At 40.1% G+C, this 21,794-nt stretch overlaps 1 protein-coding gene across 1 annotated transcript in view; it reads right to left on the reverse strand.

Moving 5' to 3' along the window:
• ATP2C2 (ATPase secretory pathway Ca2+ transporting 2) overlaps positions 1 to 21,794 on the reverse strand; it is a 112,350-nt gene that overhangs the window by 67,563 nt on the left and 22,993 nt on the right. The window contains exons 2-3 of the mRNA XM_020989260.2: positions 12,158 to 12,268; positions 10,982 to 11,098 (exon numbers count right to left, since the gene is read on the reverse strand). Coding sequence (XP_020844919.1) covers positions 10,982 to 11,098; positions 12,158 to 12,268 — 228 coding nt within the window. The remainder of the gene's footprint in view (positions 1 to 10,981; positions 11,099 to 12,157; positions 12,269 to 21,794) is intronic.

Raw genomic sequence — 21,794 nt, forward strand, 5'->3', positions numbered from 1 at the left:
AGGGGACCCATGACACAAAAAAGTGCTAAGTCTTTCTCTAAAGAGTAGAACTATGGGGCAGCTAGGTGGCTCAGTGGATAGAGCACCAGCCCTGGAGTGAGGAGGACCTGAGTTCAAATCCTGACTCAGACACATAACACTTAACTAGCTTGTGACCCCATTGCCTAGCAAAAAAAAAAAGTGAAACTATTATAAAAAATTTGGGTAATGCCTTGAGCCCAAAGAAAAGAAGACAGAATTGGAAGACACTCTGAGTGAGAGGCTTTATGTATCTATCAAGAATCCATTTATTAAGTATCTACTGTGGAACAGAGTGTTGGATGCTAGAAGGAGGAGTTCAGTCTAGACAAATCCCAAAAGACGAGGGGAGAGAGTGTATGTGGATACATGTACTTATATCACCTTCCAGGAAGTAACATCCAAGGCCTCCTGCTTTTTTACTGCTAGTTTTTATTTCAGAGTAAAAAATAAAATAAAATAAATCAATGAATAAAAAAATTTAAAGGTTCAACTTTACATCAACCAACCCTGCTGATGCTTGTTAAGACCCCCAAAAAAATTTGAAATTTTAACATTTCTCTGACTGGCTCCTGTAGTCTACATTGGCACAACATTTGCAAAACCATTTCTATCTTCTTCCCATGCTGTGCCAAATAATCAATTTCCCCCCCATTTTATTCCAATCAGTATTACTCAGTTTGGTGTGATTCCACAGTAGTAGTGATTATTTCTGTCATAAGGGTCTGTATATTAAGCCCCAGCACTTTGAACTCCAGATTTCAAGTTCACCTGCTTAACCACAAGAAGCTAACCAGAGGACTACCACCTTAATGGCACAGTCACAGCGACCAAGCCCAGCGTGGCAGAGCTGACCTAATGATACGGAAAGTCTCCCAGCTTGTTTTTGTTCCCTCTATCCTTCCATCATATTGTGTAACATGAGGAAATGGCCACAAGCACTTGGCCAACAGGTGACCCTTACATTGCCCATGCTATGACCATTGTACTAGTCATGAGCTCATCCGCCCTATGCTGACGGAGAGAGTACTGGATTTCTGTCGTGAAGACCTAGGCTCAAGTGCTGACTTTGACACTTCATACCTGGGTGACTGTGGGTTAAAGCTGCACAACCTTTCCACATGCCTCAGTTTCCTCAAAATTCAAAATGGGGACAATAGCACTACCTCAAATCAAGGTCCATCTTTTAGCCGTCAGTATTCTTATTTATTTACTTATTTTTTTTGGGGGGCAATGGGGTTAAGTGACTTGCCCAGGGTCCCACAGCCAGTAAGTGTCAAGTTTCTGAGGCTGTCTTTGAACTCAGGTCCTTCTGACTCCAGGGTTGGTGCTCTATCCACTGCGCCATCTAGCTGCCTCTAGCATCAGTATTCTTCTAGTGATTGTATAGGGTTCGAAGTCACAGAATACCACAGTCACTGAAAAATTAAAGCAGTAGGTCACCTAAAGGACAGTGGAGAGGTACCCTGTTGTGTGAGCAGACTGTAAAAGATTAATCATGAAGAATCATGCCAGACAAGCAGTGGCCAAGGATATTCTCAGAGGGATTTATGGCTGAAAAGGGAGGTGGACATGTCATGTAGCAAGAGCAAGGGATGGCTGATGGGCAGCCCATTTTTCCCATCGGTATTCATGCAACATCAAGAGATCTATAGGAATGTTCCAAACATACTGGGTAGACCTCCTGTTCTTGGAAGGATATGGATGAGTTGCACCCATATGATTGAGACTATCCTAGTTGAGGGAATATGAGGACCCACATGGATGAGAAAAAAGCCCCAATGAAATATCAAACTAGTATAATAAATTATTTATACACAATTTTCATAGATTCAATAATAGTCTCTAAAGAATATTGGAGAGAGTCCAAACCTATGATTTCACCAGGGAACCAAGAGGTTAAAAGACTTGTCCATGGTCACACAGACAGTGTATGTCAGAATGAGGACGTGAACTCAGGTCTTCCTAACACAAAAACAAATTTTCTTCCCACTACACTACATTGCTTCTCTATAAATAAGGACTTCTTAACCTGGGATAGATTTCAGGGTGTCTGTGACCTTGCATGAAGAAAAATTACATCTTTATTCTTACTACCCTCTAACTAAAATTTAGCATTTTGTTCAGCTATTTGAATATGTGATTCTGAGAAGGGGTCCCAAAGCTTCACTGTAGTGCCAAGGGGGCCCATGAGACCAAAAAAAAATACTAAGTCATTCTCTAAAGAGTAAAACTATTAAAAATTTGGATAATTCTTCATGATGTACATGGTCAAATGAACAGATGTACATGGTCAAAGGTCAGACTCATGCTGTGGGATTTATGTTTGTAAATACTTCTAAGAATTAATTTTTAAAAATCCTGCCCCCTACCAGAAATGCTTTAGGACATAGACCTTTTAAAATTTTATGTATTAGATAAGAATACCCAAATTTCTGTTTCAATCATCAGACTTCATTTATATTCTGTGTATGTGGATTAATGCCACACTATGTAGGTATCATTCATTTCAATTCTTCATTGAAAATGATTATTCAAGCAATTATTTGCGTAACAGTTCATAAGATCTTTAGAATACTCGCACTGTGTTATCAAATGTAGAAATTGGGATCTGATCAAACAACCAATGTCTAGAAGAGTTTTTGATTACTCATGCCTTATAGAAATACAGTAAGCCTAGGAGATAAGAGATGCACACAAACATAAAACAAAGATCAGGAGTAGAATTTGTTAGGGGAAGTATATGTTTATGTATGCATGTATTTATATATGTATGCATGTGTATATATGTATATAAGTATGTATATATCTATATATAAGTATATCCACTCTTAACTATAGCCTTTGGAGTGGAGGGAAGGGGAAAAAAGAACAAAGTAAAAAGTGCACAGCAGAGAACAAAAGAAAACTTACAAGGAAACAAAGAAAAGATGGATAGTTCTCAACACAATGCATAGTACTTATTATGGAAATGGAAATTTATTGCTGTATATTTTGAGTCCTCCCTTACAGTCTGCTGTGAACATGACATGATTTTTTCTTTTTTCTTTTGTATTTAAATTTTAATATTTAAGTATATAATGTGTTTCTTTTTCTTTTCTTAGAAAAACTAAAATTTTAAAATTTTAAATAAAAAAAATACAATAACATATGTGGACTTTGGAATACAAGAAATGAATAAATTAGGGAATACTTTGTAGGCTGTAGAAATGTCCAGGGCTCCTGTTCCACCTCTGTTAGGGGTTGTCTTACTCCTAGCCTAGTCCCAAGGAAGACTGAACTAACCTCAGCCGTGTTTGTTGGCAGCTCTCCCTAAGCAGAATAATCTTTCTTAGCAATAGAAAGAAAGGGAGCTCACAATGGAAAGGCAGGGATCCCTAAAGTTGGGGTGTTAGGGTCCTAAGAAGGTCCCATCCTCCCAATTCTTCAATCTCTAATGTTCACCCCCTTCTCATTTCACAGAGGGAGAAACCAAGGACTATAAAGGTTAAATGACTTGTCAAAGATCACACAGATAGAAAGTGACAATGAGGCAGAATTCGAATGTAGCTCAAATTCTCTTTTGCCTATTCTGCCTTCCCCAACCCTAGCTAAAGACTGAAATTCCAAATCAGTCCTTTATCTCTCTAGCTTCAGGCTCTGATCACCATACTAGAGGAAATTTCCTTGGAAGGGGATACTCTGTAATTGTAGTTCCTGATGCCTGAGGGTGCCTGTTGGGGTTGGCTGCAGGTTTGGGGGGAGGGAGGCAGAGAACAAGACTATGCACACATCTCCTGAGGGGTGATAAGTGAGGAGGCCAAGGGCCAAAACCAAATTGGCTTCTTTCATCATTTTGCCTGGGGCCTGGCCTGCAGAACAGAGGAGGGATCTTGTAGCAAGCTGTTTTCTCCTCCATGACGCTTTTCTGTGAACTACAGTTTCCAGAAGTTCCTAGAACCACTTTCCATTCTCTAAACTAAGCTTCTTGGAAGTTGTACACAGAGCTATTAACTAGCAATTGTTGCACCCAGGGGAAGGAGCACAAACTACATCCTCAAATACTGTAGTGGAGATGTAGGTAGGTAAAGGGAGGGGGCAAGTAGTCAAGGAGAGAGGAAGTAGCAATTCATAGAGTAGCTTCCTAGTTTAAATATTCTTAACTAATTCTCCTTGCTGAACTCAGATGTTTCCATGCTATGGAGGAGCTCAAGTGCAGTAATGCCCTCTAAATTTTGGAGCCCTGGGACAAAGTCATCATGCCCTAGTTATGACTCCAGATATATGCTGTCCCAAGATACTGATTATTCCCACATGCCTTTCTTCAGGGACATTAGGGGTAGCAGTTGGAAATCATAGAATGACAGGATAAACTTATAATTTAAAAAGATTGCAAAGACAATCTATTCCAACCCTTTTGTTTTACAGAGGAAAACTAAAGACCAGAAAATGACATGTAAGAGTACATGAGAACAGGTTCAAGTGAGAGCACAGAGACTGAGTGATCAGTCAGTAGCCAAAACAACCATAATTCATATGTCTCTATCACTTTAAAATGAAGAGCTGTGGACTGATAAGAATCTGATTCCAAGGATTTTCATGAACCATGACCTCAGTGCGAGCCAGTATTAATGTAATTTTACGGTGCATTAATAGAAGCCTAGTGCCCAAGACTTAGGGAGGTGACAATCCCACTTACTTTGCCCTGGTCTGCCCATGTTTGGAATATCACATTCAGTTGTGGGCTGACAAACAGCCAGAGGAGGGTGACCAGGAGGGTGAAGGGTCTTCAAATTGATGTTAGAACAGGATTGTTTAGAGGAATTAGGCTCCCCTTCCCCCCATTTGTTGCCTGGAGGAAAAATGAATCATGGCCAGATGTGATAGTTGTCTTCAAATATTTGAAGACGTATGGGGTGGAGAAGGAAAGGGAAGAAGCATTTGTTAAGAGGGCAGCTCGGTGATGCAGTGGATAGAATGCTGGGCCTTGCGTGAGGAAGGCTCATCTACCTGAGTTCAAATCTGGCTTTTGGGCACCTACTAGCTGTGTGACTCTGGGTAAGTCACTTAGCCCTGTTTGCCTCAGTTTCCTCAGCCGGAAAAGGAAAATTGCAGGCCACTTCAATATCTTTGCCAAGAAAACCCAAAATAGGGTCAAAAAGAATCAGACGTGACTGAAAATAACTGAACAAAAACAACCAAAGTCATTACGCACCTGCATGTGCCAGGTGCTACACCATGCACTTCACAAACACAACCTCATTTGGCCTCAGAGGACAGAACAAAGGACAATGGGTAGAAGTCAAAAAGAGACAAACTTGGGCTTAGTATATGAGAAAACTTTCTGATAAACGTGACCATCCCAATTTGACCATGAATAAATGAGCCGAGCTCTCTAAGCCTCATTTTCATTTTCTGATAAGTAAAATGGGCGTAAAAATACTTAGTGCTTCCTGCCTCACAGTGAGAAGCAGCATGGCGGAGTGGATAGGCAGCTGATCTTGGAACCAGAAAGACTTGGGTTCAAATCCCGCCTGACACATGCAGGCTGTGTGATTCTGGGTGAGTCACTTAACCTCTCAGTGGGGGAGGCAACTTTCTAAGGCTGTAGGTTGTGGAGAAGATGCCCATATGCATAGGCAGAGGGATCACAGAATAACAGAATTGGAGAGTTGGAAGAGGCCTCAGTAACCATCTAGTCCAACCCATATGTGAAAGAACTCAGCACTAGAACATCACCTAAAGGTGGTCATCTAGCATGTGCTTGAAGTTCCTAATGACAGAGAACTCACCTCTTGAAGCAGACCATTACACTTTCAGGATAGCTTTAATTCTTAGGAAGTTCTTCTGGACATCAAGCCAAAATCCCTCTTCAAGTCATGCCTTTTCTACTTGGACCATCACCTCCTTCCCCATGCCCCACCCCAAGCAACTTTGCCCCTAGGTCCCTCAGCGGCTATCATTCTTCCTTCTGTGGCTATTCTCTAGATTGGGGGTGGGGAATCTGTGGCCTCAAGGCCACATGTGGCCCTCTAGGTCCTCAAGGGCAGCCCTTTGACTGAATCCAAACTTCACAGAACAAATCCCCTTCATAAAAGGATTTGTTCTGTAAAACTTGGACTCAGTCTACAGGTTGCACCCAAGGACCTAGAAGGCCACATATGACCTCGAAGCCGTAGTTCCCCACCCCTGCTCTAGAACATTTAACTCTGGGGATAAATATCCACAGGCAATCTGCCTCTTCCTCCATTCTTTTTAGTTTAATACCTTTTCAATTAGATCTGCAAGAAACCTGGTAAATGCATTCTTATTCACCTTTATTAGCTGTAATCCATCTCTGGCCAGGAATTGATCACCCTTATATATAAGCTATGATCCAGAAATCAAATTTCCATTCTTAGACATCATCTTCTTCAGCCAGCTGCCCACTTACAAAATTAATTTTTATCTTCTACATCTTTTGCCTCCAATGGACAACAACGAGTAAAACAAAAATCTATGTGCCTAGTGTCCTCAGTTTCTCATCCAAGACTTTATAATCATTGGCAATATTTTCTAGGTTCCTTCTAATAATGTCATTTGTGTCCACATGAATCACCCAAAGTACATAGTTGTCATCCACTGGGATAAGCCTTGGGATGTTCCCTATTATGTCTTGGAGATATGCCGCAGGAAGACAACGGATCTAGCTATTGTTGTCATCGGGTCAACAGCAAGCTGTCTTTGGAACTGAGCTGGAAACGACCAATTACTACCATTCTTCTCTTTTTCCTCTGCCCCTCAGTGGAGGATCTCTCCCCCTGACAGTTTCTTTGATTCTTTCATATCATTCTTTGGAAGACAAAAAGCTTTTTCTTCCAACTCTCCCCTTCAGGAAGTGCCTCAACACCATCTATGAACATAAACACTTGTACAGCTGCCCTTTCTCTTCCTGTTCTCATCCGTGCAATATTTCCATTCTCTATCATTCCAATAAGGTGCAGGTGTTTTTTCCCTGCTTCAGATTCCTTCTTTCCCCATCAAAACCTTACATTTTTCCAATAATAATAATGATGATGACAAACTACCAATAACGATAGCTAGTATTTATTTATATAGTACTTTAAGGTTTACAAAATGCTTTATAAATATTTGATCTTCTCAGAGATTGTGACTTGCTCAGGACCAATGAACTAGTAAGTGTCTAAGGCTGGATTTGAACCCAGGTCTTCCTGACTGTGCCACCTAACTGCCTTCAGAATCTCTTCATTCTTCCTCACTGCTTGGAAAGTGGAATGACAGTCTTGGAGCACCTTCTCCTGCAGGAGGGAGATCAGCCTACCCTTACAGATAATAGTCACTGGACTGTAGCAGAAACCCAAACTTTACATACAAGATGCAAGTGACAGTCCAATTTCCCCTATTCTCCATGCTTGAGATTTCCAGCCTTTTCTTGAAATTACTTCAACCCTAAACACTTGGTTAAATTTTTTTTTGGCCTTTTTTTTTGGGAGGGGGCAACCAGGGTTAACTGACTTGCCCAGGGTCGCACAGCTAGTAATTGGTTAAATTTTTTACAGCCAATTGTCACTTCTTAATAACTTGACAAAATCATCCAAATTCCTTTCCTTCATCTCAACAACCTCACTGCCGCAGCCATACCCACATCCCCTTCAGCTTTGCTCCAATTTCTCATCTGTTTCAACAATTTGCCCCACCTACCAATACGCTCTATCAATATGCTTAACCCACTTACCCTTTCTCTCTTACCTTGTCTTGCCACCTACTTTCCCCTTCTCCTTCTTGAGTCTAACTCTTCAGGTTCTACTCCCTAGTCCTTCTTGATACTCCTTAATCATTTTTATATCTCCTTGAATTGTCCTTGATCCTGCATCATTTATAAACCAGAAATAGGATTTGGCCCAGTATAAGAGCCTAGAGATTGTTCTTAAATTTTCTCTTCAATTTCTGCAAAAATTTCCCAACTTTCTTACCTTCATCTTTAGCCTCTGACCAAATCCCTCCATGTCATCTTTGTGCTTTTTGCTTCCTTTTTATCTGGCTTAAATCCTTTTCTCTTCTGCTGTTCTCTCCCATAAATTTCTCCCATGGAATCCAAGAGTTTCTTCATCAAGGATTCCCTATACTGATGAAATCACAGATCCAGGCTCTACCCTTATGTATCTCACAGGGCTGTTTTAAGGATAGACTCTATCTTAGGAGACAGAGACTCACTATTCGACAAAAACTGTTGAGAAAACTAGACATCAATATGGAAGAAATTAGATTTACATCAGCACATCACATCTTATACCAAGATAATGTCCAAATAGATTCACAGCCTAGATATAAAAGGTCATATCATAAACAAATTAGAGAAACACAGAAAAAATTTTATGTCAGATCTATGCACAGAAGAAAAGTTCATGATCAAATGAGGGACAAAGAGAATCACAGAACATAAAATGGAAAATTTTCATTACATAAAATTTGAAAAGGTTTCCCACAAATTCAAAAAAGCTAATATTAAAGGGGAAACAATTAGCTGGGAAAATTTTTTTGCAGCATGTTTCTCTCATTTCCAAGATATATAAGGAACAGATTAATATTTATGTGAATTAAAGCCATTCCACATGGTAAATGATCTAAGGTTATGTATAGGCAGTTCTCAAGGAAAGAAACCCAGGCCAACTATAGCCAAAAAAAAAAAAAGATCTAAATCACTACTTATTAGAGAAATGCAAATTAAAGTAGTTCTGAGTTTCTATCTCATATCTGTCTAAGATGACCAAAAAGAGTCAATGGTAACTGTTGGAGGGACCATGGGGGGGGGGGATAGACAGAACTGTTTATGATTCCAGAGGATCAGTAATGAAGCATACCATTCCCCTCTTGACAGAGAGGTAATAGATTTTGTGCGCAGAATGAGATGTGTGGGTATTTTTATATACTGCCAATGAGGGGATTTGTTTTGCCTGACTACACATCTATGTTACAAGGAATTTGTTTTCTTTTCTCTTTTCTTCAATGGGGTGGAGATGGGAGGAAGAAAAAATAGATTTGTTGTTCATTTAAAAAAAAATTAAAAATAGAGGTGGGGTGCTATGCTTGTGGAATATTGCAGGCACTTTCAGATGGTCACTACATTGTTAGTTTTATTTAATTGTTTCACTTTGTTACAGAAAACCTCTCATAGAATGGGGGTAATCAGCAAACGTTTGTAATATGAAAACAAACTATACCAGTAAAACTTTTTTAATAAAAAAAATAATAGAATGTAACCTCTCTGAAGGCAAAGAGTTTGTTTCTTCTGTATGTCTAGGATCTAGAATTTACTTAATCAAACCTTATTGATTGAGATAGGGAAGGACATTACAAACTGTGATGAGCTATCGAAATACTTGCTCTTGTGAGCACTAATGAAGGCAGGATTCCAGACTTAGGTACCTTTGTATCCCACACTGACCCTGCCCCAGTCTAAATAAGCGCTTCTTACGTTGATCAATGATTAGGAATCATGGATTTAGTCACACTGTGCTCTCCAGGAAGACTTCCCTCATTACCTTGGCCCCCAGATTCCTTCATTCTCTGGACTCCCATAAATTACACCACTTATTTCCCAGTTCTCCCTCTCTCACTTTACCACTCCTATTTTATGTAAATTAAATCAGGCTTAAACTAACAAGAACAGCCATCAAGAAGAACAATAATAATGATGTGATATTTCTACTATTACATATCTATTACATTTGATCCTCACAATCCATTGAATAAACACTAGTTGATACTGGGATAGAGTTGGAAAGGAGATATAAATGTGTATAATTTGGAATTTCTGTCCTCACTCCTATAAGATAGATACCATAGGCAATATTACTGAAGTGAGGATTAGAAATGTTAAGCAACTTGCCCAAGGTCATGCAGCCTAACTGTCAAAGACTGGAGTCTAGGTCTTTCCTAATTCTAAGTCCGACACTCTGTCTACTACTGCCCCACTGCCTAAAAGGTCTTCCTGCTTCTCTCACTTCCTTTCTCCAAATCATCCTTGACACACCCAGCAACTGATATTCCTAAAACACAAATTTGACCATGTCACCCCCACCCCCACTACAGAACCCTTAGTGACTCCCTATTGCCTCCAGTATAAATGATAAACTTCTTAGCCTACTGTATTTTTTTGGTTTTGTAGCCTCAGGACCCAGCAGATAATAGACACTTAATAAATGCTTCTTGAATTAAAATTAAATCCATGCCTTTAATAGTAGTAGGGAATTTGCTCAATGTATAATAGCCTCTATGGTCTTTTTCATTTTCAGCTGGCAGAACCAAACCTACCTTGGTACCTGAAATACTCATCAGTTGTCACAACCAGAATCTTTCTCTCCTTAAAGTATATTATCCTAGGATTTAGAACTGATAAGAAGCTTAGAAATCATTTAATCCAGCCCATGGGGTTTAGAGTAATCAATACATCTTAGGTTCTGCTCACTAGTACTACTGATTACATTCTTTTGTCTGTTTTCTATCTTCTCAAACTAATTTGTATCCCAGCCACCCATGTGCTTGCCTCCATTCCCTTCCCACTGGGGCAGGGACTATGTCTTCTAATCCTTATATTCCCTCATGGCTCCAAGAACTGTGCCTTGGACATGAAAAAAAAACACGACAGATTTTTTTCATTGTTTTTCTTAAATAAAACATTTACATCTGTAATTAAATTCACTCTGTTGAAAATTTCCAGCCAAACACATAGAAGACAAAATTATTCATCACCAACACACCAAGATTCTCTGATTCTTTGACTGAGTCTGTGGCTGGGGTGATCGCCAGATCCCTGCTTCTTTGCATTGAAGTATCCTATTGTCTCTCTCTTAATGCTGGTGAATTCATTACCTGTTCCTTTAGATTTGCAAAAATGATTCTGCTGGTTTATTTCCTAGAAGCTTAGTCTATTAGCACAATACAAGGAATGAAATATTGACCTTTATCCCATATCTGATCTTACCTGGTCTAGGTATTTCTTCCACACTGGTTCAGTGTTGTCTGCTATGAATTCATTCCAGCCATGGATTAGCCTGCGTTGAGTCACAGAGAATTCAGATAGCCCACTTTGCAAATCAACCTGAAAGAACATTGAAAAGCTATCATATCAAAGCAATGAAGAGAGGCAGCATTGCTTGCTGGAAGGAGCTCTCCATCTGGAGTTAGGAAGATCTGAGTTCAAATCCCATCTGTGACATTTAGCTATGTAACCACGGACAAGTTATTTCCTCTATTAGCCAATTTACTCAATAAGAGAGAGGATAATACCCATAGAACTTAACTCTGAGGGTGGTTGTAAAGATCAAATAAGATAGTAAATGTAAAGAACTTTGCCAACGTTAAAGCACTACATATATATATATATATATATATATATATATATATGTCAATTACTACTGTTATTTATACACTATGACTCCAGAATCTTAAATCACTAAGTGTTAAAGCTAGAGGGCCCTTAGAACATAGATTTTGAGAGCTGGGAGGGTCTTAAAGATCACTGAACTCAACTCTCTCATTTGTCAGCAAGAGAAAAAGAAGAAGCCCAGAATAGTCAAATGACTTCTTTAGCATCACACAACTAATTGTGGCAGGATCATCACTAGTACTCACTCCACTATGTCCATGGAATATTTTCAGTTACAGACATTATCTAATGTTAGATTATTCTTCAACTTCTAAGGTTCCTTCAACCTTTATGTTAAATCAAATTTATTTTAAGGATTCTTTGAGGATTTTATAATCCCTCTTAAAATAATTGTCAATGAGCTCTCTTTTCTGTTATTTTGCCTGTTTGGGGGGGTTATACGTTGTGGGGTGAGCAGCTGGGAGGTAGATGGGCTTTAAGCGCTGGGTCAAACAAAATTTATTAATTAAGAAAAAAGGAAATTTGGCAACACTTTGTCATGTCATAAAACCAGAAACGGGAATTGCAAGGATAGCATTGAGGATATCCATGTACTGTATCTGGGGAAGAAAATGTGGTGGAGCCTTAAGTAATCAGAACAACTGGAAATAAATAGCATTTCATAACATAATACAAAATGTACTATGGAACTTGTCTGAAAGCAGTTTTGCCCAGTGAGTATTGGTTTCTTTTTCTCTTAAAGACCATGCACCTCTCTCACAGACTACTTACGGACAGTGCTTTGGCCAAGTCTTCTTTGTGACACTTGGAAGCCTCTTTGGGTGGCAAAGGTATCACTGACTTTTCTCTCTCAATGGATTTCAACTCGCATTGTTCTTCAGCCTATGAAACAGATGCAGCCATGAATGATCAAAGAAAGATAAAACATGGGATAACAAGCCAAAGCATGGCATGGATAGACCTGGCTTTAAGGAATCTTCCCTTATAGAATTTGAACTTAAAGAAATATTAATGTAGAGAAAAATCATTCATTTGCAGTCAGTCAAGCAACTACAAGTTACCAGAACCCAAAGCTTTGAACTTGGGAGATTTGCAGGCTCAAATACGTGAAGTGTTACACTAAACACGCAAGGAAAAGGAGAAGGACAGTCCAGTGCCGGGATCACAAGAAGAGGATAATGGAATTTTCAGGCATAAGAGAATTTTCTATGTGCTAGGAAGGACTGTGAGGTTCTGGGTGTGGGAAAGAATGATACCAATAGGATTAGGATCATCTCAGACTTTAAAAAATGCCACAAAGTTTTGCAAAACAATTTTCAGAACTATTACAGGGACCTGAATATAATATTAATTTCTTCCTTGACCAAAAAAAAAGTCTTTTTTTTTTCTTTTTGGTGAGGCAGTTGGGGGTTAAGTGACTTGCCCGGTGTCACACAGCTGGTAAGTGTCAAGTGTCCGAGGCCAGATTTGGACTCAGGTCCTTCTGACTCCAAGGCCTGAGCTCTATCCACTGTGCCACCTAGCTGCCCCCCCCCACCAAAAAAATCCTTCAGCAAGTTGATTAGGAGACATTTCCTTTGAAACTTACTTCCAACTACAAAATAGAAACCAGTGGAAAACTAGAATTCACTTAATGGAAATTCACTTCATAGTCAAGTTTTCTCATTTTAATTTAAGTAGTCATTTTGATTGACAGAGATCCTTCCCTATTTTTTCTTTAATTAATATGAAGGGAGTTGATCTGGCAGTGCCTTACCAACTTGTACAATTTCCTAATTCATTTGATGAGATTATAGGGAGTGAACCTCATCTAAGGAGCACCTCACTAGAGTGAGTCAGCATGGATGAGCCTTGCTGATAATACATAGACAACTTGGATTGATTCACAGTGCCTAGGGCTACTTCCAACGTGACTGGTGACTGAGGGTCGGGGGACAGTATCTTATAGGAAGAGTGGTCTATGTAGAAGGCCTTTGCAATGTTGTTGTTCAGTCCTGTCCAACTCTTTGTGACCCCATTTGGGGTTTTCTTGGCAAAGATACTGGAGTGGTTTGCCATTTCCTTTTCCAGCTCATTTGGCAAATGAGGAAACTGAGGCAAATAGGGTTAAGTGACTTGCCCAGGGTCACCCAGCTATTAAGTGTCTGAGGCCGGATTTGAGCTTGGTTCTTCCTGACTCCAGTCCCAGCACTCTACCCATTGTGCCACAGGGTTGGGCTAGTTCATCTTGAATCAATCAATCCATCTTTAAGGTCACTTCTAGATCCACATCCCATGATCCTAAGTCAACTTTGAGCTTTTTCCTTTGGCAGAAATGACATGCCTATGTGTGGTTTGGTTTGGTTTTCCTCTCCCTATTCTTGATCCCTGCTCCTTCGGGCACCACCAGAGATCTAAGTCAATTATGAACACTGCTTAAGTTGCTTAATCACAGGAGACAGGTTCTGACCCCTTTAATACTTGAGCATTTAACTCTTTTCTTCACATTTCCCAAGGGAAATGAAAAACCATCTTGCTGCACTGTAGAAGACAGGCTAATGGGCAAAAGGCAAAAAGAAGAGAGTATGTGAGACTGGTGTAAGCAAGAAAAAGTGAAGTGGCCAACTGACCCTTTTGTCAAACTAATTTGTCAGGTCGTGGTGATATGACTTCTTCTAAATGACTGAAAAATTAATGTGGTCCATGAAGCAACATTTTAAAAATATAAACTAGGAATTTCCCAGTAATAAAACATTGGGAAACACATAGGGCAGGGTCCTTCTTGTCAGGGGTGAGGACCTGCAGAATCCACAATTACAGGCTGGCAACTGGCAGTTCCTGGATGAGGCGTTTAGACCATCTAAGACTAGGGAGTATTTTTAGTCAAAATAAAGGAATCCGTACCTCTGTGTTGTCTCAGCCAATTAACGAGTAAATATTATACTTAGCAGCAAGCCTCATTTTTAACCCCCCATTGCCCAGTAGAGCAGCCATGGAAGATCTTGCTTGAGCTCTCCCTCCTTAATTGATCCCTCATTTGGCAAATTTCTGTGCCCTGAATCTACCTCCATTCTTGTTCTTCCCAAATTCCACCTCCCCACCCAAACAGTAGCCCCTTGCTTCTCTCCTTCACTGACTTCTAAGGTCCTTTCTGTCTACTTACTCATCACCTCAGGGTCAGGCTCTCCCTCTTATCCAAGGTAATAACTGTTTTTCAAACATTTCAACTGTGTCCAACTCTTTGTGACACTGCCTGCCCCCACTTTGGAGTTTTCTTGGCAGAAATACTGGAGTAGTTTGTCATTTCCTTCTCCAGTTTATTTTACAGATGAGGAACCTGAGGCAAATAGGGTTAAGTGACTTGCCCAGGGTCACCCAGCTAGTGAGTGTCTGAGGCTGGATCTGAACTCACAAAGATGAGTCTTCCTGACTCCAGGGCCAGTACTCTATCTACTGCTCCACCTAGCTGCCCAGGGTAATGATTAGTCAGTCTGACAAATTCATTGCACCAGGGTGCTACGGGAAAAATAAGAGCCCCTTTGCACCCTGTCTAGTTCTGAGACTACATACATGGATTAAAACAAGAAACTACTGGAACGAATCAATGATTTGGTCATTCTATTATTGTTATCTCATATGAATTCTGTATTTATATGGAATTCATATGAAGTTGGTATTTATGGTGGCACAGTAGAAAGGAAAATTTGGAAAATTTTGGGAAAAATTTTTTTCAGGGTTTATGCTCTACTTTTATTTTTTTCTTTCTTTTTAAATTTTTTTATTAATTTATTTTGATTTATCAACAATCACTTCCATATGCTTTTGAGTTTAAAATCTTTCTCCCCCTTCCTCCCCACCACCCTCCCCATGATGGTGCACAATCTGATATAGGCTATACATATGCATTCCTATCAAACATATTTTCACATTAGTGATGTAAGTGAAAATTAGAACTAATAGGAGGAACCACCAGAAACAGGAAACAAAACTCAACAGAAGAGGAAAAAAAATTAGCAAATAGTATGCTTCCATCTGCATTCAAACTCCATGGTTCTTTCTTTGGATGGATAGCATTTTCTATCACAAGGCCTTTGGAGATGTCTTAGATCCTTGTATTGCTTGGAAGGGTTAAGTTTATCGATATTAGTCATTGCACAACGTGGCTGTTACTGTGTACAATGTTCTCTTGGTTCTGCTCACTTCACTCAGCATCAGACCATACAAGTCTTTCCAGGTGAAAATTTTTTTTGAAAAAAAAATTAGAAATAATGGAAAAGTTGACACCTGAGGATCCAGGTTCAAATCCCAGTTCTGTCACTTACAGAGAAACAATAATGTACCACAGCATATATTATAAATGTGTTATATATGTACATATATTTTGCATATATATATATAATATATGTATTTATGTTATAATTATGTTTTGTAATAAGTACAAAACAAAGTGTAATAGCCCCCAGTGACAGGGGTAATCAGGGAAGCCTTCATGGAGGAGGTGGTCTTCATTTGTTGAATTTCTCTTCAACCTTTTAAAGTCTAACCTAAATGCCAACTAGTTTAGGACATGCTGAATTTGAGATACCAATGGGCTCTCCAGGCATTGTTGTACAGGCAGCTGGAGATGAAAGACTCTAGCTCAGAAGAGAGGTCAAAACTCAAGATAAACATCAGAAAGTCATCCTCATAGAAAAGGCAGCTGAAACTGTGAGGAAAAACGAGATTACCAAGGCAAGGCTAGCTGAGAGTGAGGAGCATACATCAGCAGGTTGACATAAAAATCTTCTTGGCACCAAACGAAAAACAAATATGGGTGTGTGTATGTATTTCATCAACCCATGGGGAAAAATGGCTCTTCTCAATTTTTCTTTGTTTGTTTGTCAGGCTGATGCTTTAATGGTGTGGGCTACTCCAAGTATAGAAAGTCCTTTCACTGATATAGACCAGCAGCTTGTCTAGAACAACCTTATGTAGAAAGCTGGCCGTGGGGTTGAGCAGGTAAGTGGTGTGTTAGGGTTCCAACAGGTAGGAGGTTTCAGACCCCGGACTTGAACTCATTTCTCCCTGACTCCGTCATCCTTTATCAATTACACCGCATTGCCTCTCATTCCCACTGTTAAGAGCAATAAATATAATTGTGTGACTTTCTGAGGGAGAGAAGAGAGAGGCAGAGTTGCTGCTTCTGCAAAACGGCCTTAAGCACTGAGAGAGGGTAGTGGGGGTAGGTGAGGGAGAGTGTGTCTGTTCTCATGGCAGGTGTCTCCCAGTTTTGCCCTCATATGCTTCCCTAACTGCTTTCCGTAGGTGTATTTGCACCAGGGACCGGCAATAACTCTTGGTAGCTGACAGTGGCTGCTACCAGCTGAAATTCTGCCCATCCTTCAAGACCCAGCTCAAATGTTACCTTGTCCGTGATACCTTTGTTGATCTTCTACCAGGTTAGAAATGTTCCCTCCTTCTGTGAAATACACAGTACTGTTTTTGTGCCCTTCACCCACTTATTACATTCTTTTTAAAAAATCTTATTTCTGTGCCATACCCCCCTATTGTTTTCCTTCTCTATCCCCACTCCTGTAGCTTCTGGAGGATTTGCATCTTGTTTGCCTTGACAGAGGCAAACATCATCAGTAGGGAGGGCACCAAAAAATGAATCTTTTTCTCTCAATTAGGGCCTAGCACAGTGACTTTGGTTCAGAGGTTCTATGCCCAAAAAAAGGGTAAAGCCCTGCCCATGATTACACAGGTAATAAGAAAGAACTGAGCAAGGATCTTCATGCACATCCTCTGTTTCAAAATCTAGTGTTCACATAGTAGGCATTTAATAGATGTTTATTGAATGAAGGATCAAATGATCCTGATCCTGATAGCTTCAAAAGACACCAAGTATTCCTGGGCTTCAGTGATATTGTCCTAGATCCTAAGACACACAGATAGAATTTGAGAGAACATCTAATAAGGGTCAACTTTAGGAAAAGCCAAGAAGAAGGCAAGAATGGAAAATTTAAAAAAAAAAGAGTAATCTACACAAAGATTCTTTGGCCAGGCATATAGCAGGGCATTTGATAAATCTTGTTGACTTGATAAGAAAAATTACTAGTTCTTTTTCTTTGGACCAAATTTATACTCTTTCTTATTCTTTCCAAATTATCTCTCTCCTAGCTCTTCATAATGACTCAAACACATTCCTCATGACCAATTTGATATTTTATTAAGCCATGAATATTTTAAAAGGTTATTGTTAGTATTATCTCTCCATTTGCTAAAAATCCAGAATTATCTGTTTTCTTCTTGACCAAAAATTAAGATATATATATATGGAGAGAGAGAGAGAGAGAGAGAGAGAGAGAGAGAGAGAGAGAGAGAGAGAGCATGCTCTCATAAAAAAATCATGAAATAGATGCTTTAAGAATAAGAATAAACTGTAGCACAAAATGAATCTTTTCTCCTCTTTCACAAAGTCCAGGAGAGGGTTAAGAGGAATGTGAAGTAGGGGAAGAGAGTGACAGGGAATGAGAGAATGACTGTTTCCCAACAATAGTGTACCAGGAAGCGCAACAGGCAAACATCATCAGTAGGGAGGGTATCGGAAAATGGGTGGAAGTTAAAAGGATGTAGGTTTTGGCTTAACATCAGGAAAACCTCCTAACAATTAGAACTCTGTGACAATGGAATGGATTGTCTTAGTAGGAAGGGAGCTCCCCATCCTTGGAGGTGCTCTATCAGATGCTCAATGACTACTTGTTGGAGATGTGGGAGGAATTTGTACTCCTGACAAGGTACTGGACTAGATTCCCTCCAAGATCCTTTTCAATTCTAGAAGTTTATGATTTTATGTACAGAGAGTATAATCATGTCACTGAGCAGAAAATTAGAGTACATGTCCCTGGAATACCATGAACTCTTCTGACAACCGTATCTCAATACAGAGGAATGGAATAGTCGAGTGGGTCCAGATTGTGGAGGTTACTGAATATCAGACAAAAGAGTTAGAAGTTTTATTGGTGGGTAATGGGCAGCCATTGATGATTTTTGAGCAGGTGATGAAATGGCCAGATCTCTGCATGAGAAATATTATTGTGGAAATAATATAAAAAATGGATTAGAGAAGGTAGGAGTGGAAGAAACAGAATGAGATGGAAACAAATTATGGTATAGGAATATGGAGAAATAAGGAATATAAAGAATTCAAAGAAATATGGAGTGATTTTCATGAAGTAATGTAGACTGGAGGTAACAGCCCAAGTAATAATTAACACAATGATAACAATACTACAAATGATGACAAGGTAGCCTAATGCTGATGAATTGTAATGAACAACCTCAGTTCTAGAGACCTAGTCCTGAAGCACTTCTCTCTCTTTTTGGTAGAGAAGTGGGGGCTTATGGGTGTAGAATATGGCATATGCTGTCAGATACAATCAGTGTGTCTATTGGCTTTGCTTAATTACAAAAAAGAGCTCAGTGGGGCCAGGGTTAAGTAGAAATGATTAGAGCATAAAAAACAAAAGGCAAAGATAAGACTTTAATAAAAAAAAAAGGGGGGGGGATTGACATACTGGATACTGGAGCTGGCAACAGTGCAGGGATGAACCGGTAAAATGATCAAGGTAGCACCAAATTCTAGAATACCATGAGTCAGGGTCCTTGAAGTTTTAAGGAGAGATTTGATCCAGCTAACATTTACATAATGTAGGAAGGATGACAAAGTTTCAATGAATTTGGGTGCATGCCTCATCTCTACTTTTAGACAGTAACTTTCTGGAGCATATCTCTGTATTCCCCACCAGTGCCTAGCAAAAGACCTCACAATGATGATGGTTGAACTGAAGTCTGCTTTTACTTACTAAGTAGAAGATGCAAGGGAATTTGATCTATGAAGAAGCTGGACAAGCTGAAAAGGTAAAAGTTGGGTCAAAACCAGTTTGGATTTACCTATGAATGAGAAACCTGAGCTAGGCTATAAAGGGGAGTCAGGAGTGCTCTGGGTAGATTCCTGACCTTTAAGGCATGACAACCAGCACTCCCACCCCAATCCTGGCAGGCCAACATCCAAAGCAGAACACAGAGCTGAGCAGACTATGGGACAAATTGGTGAGACGCTGCTTATATCTGGCCTCACTAGAGGACAGAAAGATCCAACTGCTGGAGAAAGAAAAGAGAAAGAGGAGTAGAAAGGAGACCAGACCAGGGAAAGGAGAAAAACTAAGAAGCCTGGAGTCCTAGATATGGGGGTGGGGGTTGGGGGGAGTAGGACAAAGCAGAGAATGAGCCTCCACTGTGTGCTGCTCTGGGAATCATGCCTCAAGCTAGATAGCTTGAACATTGGCAGTGGGGGCACAAATCCAGAGACAGATAACATATAAGCTTTATACAATATTTCTCATATACATTATTTCATTTGACCTTTACAACAAACCTGCAAGGTAAGTAGTACAGGCATTATTATCTCCATTTTACAGGAGAAGCCAATAAAATCCAGAAATGTAAGTGATTGTCCTAAGGTCACAAAAGTATTAAGTGACAGATAGGATTTGAACCCATCTGTCCTAACTCCAAGTGTGGTATTCCTTCTACCACATCATGTTGCCTCATGGGTCAATAAAATGATCAACAGAAGGAAGAAGCTTTCAAATGAGATAAGAGAAGATGGAAAAACCCTGTCAGCCCTACTTGACCTTCCTCCCCTACCCTGCTTTCTCTCTCTCTCCAGCACTGCCGGTCTCTCTTCATTGTCACAGTCCTCTTGAGCACAGCTTTTGGCCTCTGACACTGCTCTCCCTTTTCAATATTTCTGCCCACATTGGATCCTCAAACCCATCACAAGATGGGGAAAAAGAACCTAAAGTGGCAAGTCAGCAAAAATGTTTAAAATACACGTGTAAAGAGTCTCTACCAAAGTTCTCCTCCAATGCCTGCTAATACCAAAAAATAACAGTGAGCTTTACCATAGAGCTTTAAGCTTTATAAAACACTTTACCTGGCATGTCATTGAATCCTTGCATCCACCTTATGAGGTTGGTGGTATTGTTATCCTCATTTCACAGATAGGTGCCTGGGTTATCCAAGTCTATTCTAGGAAAGTCTAAGCAGTGGCAGGTGCTGCCAAGGTATAAAGACATGCCAAGGCACGATGGTCTACCCCAGTAACAACCTATCTGTAGTATCAGGTTTATTTCTGGGTGGCACTGTTGAGGAAGGGCTCTAATGAGCTGGAAAGAGGCCAGAGGGCACCTAGGATGGAGGAAGGCTTGAGTCTGTGAGGAGCTGGTGATATTTAGCCTGGAGAAGACCCAGGGGATGATGGGATACCAATTTTTAAATATCTGTAGGGCTGCCATGTGGAAGGGGGATTAGATTTGTTCTCTTTAGCTCAAGAGGGAAGAACTAGGAAGAAAGTGGAAGTTGCAAAGAGGCAAAATTGGTCTTGTTAGAAGAAAAAACTTCGTAACAATTAGCATAATGTGTGTGTGTGTGTATGTGTGTGTGTGTGTGTGTGTGTGTGTGAGAGAGAGCGAGAGAGAGAGAGACAGACAGACAGACAGACAGACAGAGACAGACAGAGATAGACCATATGTTAACGAAAATAATGACAGGTCTACAAGCATTTATTAAGCTCTTACTATGTACCAGATGTTCCGCTAAGCTCCGGGAATACAAATTCAAGAAGAATATTGCAACAGAGGAAGCCAACACAGAAAAAAGAAGATGAAAAAGTGGGGAGGGGTGGAGTGGAGGAGGAATACTTCTCTCGGGCACTGAGGAGCAGTGTGATCCAGAAAGAACGCAGGACTTCAAGTCGAGAGCCCTGGGTTTGAATCCCAGCTCTGACATTAGCTATGTGATATTGAACAAGCCCCACCAACTCTCTGAGTTTCTTTGCTCTCACTGTAAAGTGAGACTATGACTACTTGTCCTTCCTACTTTACAGGGCAGCCAGGTGGGGCAGAGGATCTGGAGTTGGGAAGACCTGACCTCAAATTCAGGCTCAGACACTTACTCTGGGTAAGTCACTTAAGTGACCCTGGGTAAGTCACTTAACCATTCTCTGCCTCAGTTTCCTCCTCTTTAAAATGAGGAAAATTATAGCACCTACATCCCGGGTTTGTGTGAGAATAAAATGAGATATTATTTGTAAATTGTCTTATAAACCTTAAAATACTATGTAACTGATACTTATTATTTTTCAATAGGCAGGTAGATGGTGCAGTGGATAGAACACCGGGCCTGGAGTCAGGAAGACCTGAGTTCAAATTTGGCCTCAGACACTTACTAGCTGTGTGTCCCAGGGAAAGTCACTTAACCCTGTTTGCCTCAGTTTCCTCATCTGTCAAATGAGCTGAAAAAGAAAATGGCAAACCACTCCAGTATCTGCCAAGCAAACCCCAAATGGGGTCACAAGGAGTCAGACACAACTGAAAGAACTGAACAA

This window comes from Phascolarctos cinereus, unplaced genomic scaffold (genome assembly GCF_003287225.1).
Source record: "Phascolarctos cinereus isolate Bilbo 61053 unplaced genomic scaffold, phaCin_HiC Scaffold_2;HRSCAF=192, whole genome shotgun sequence".
Classification (NCBI taxonomy): domain Eukaryota; kingdom Metazoa; phylum Chordata; class Mammalia; order Diprotodontia; family Phascolarctidae; genus Phascolarctos; species Phascolarctos cinereus.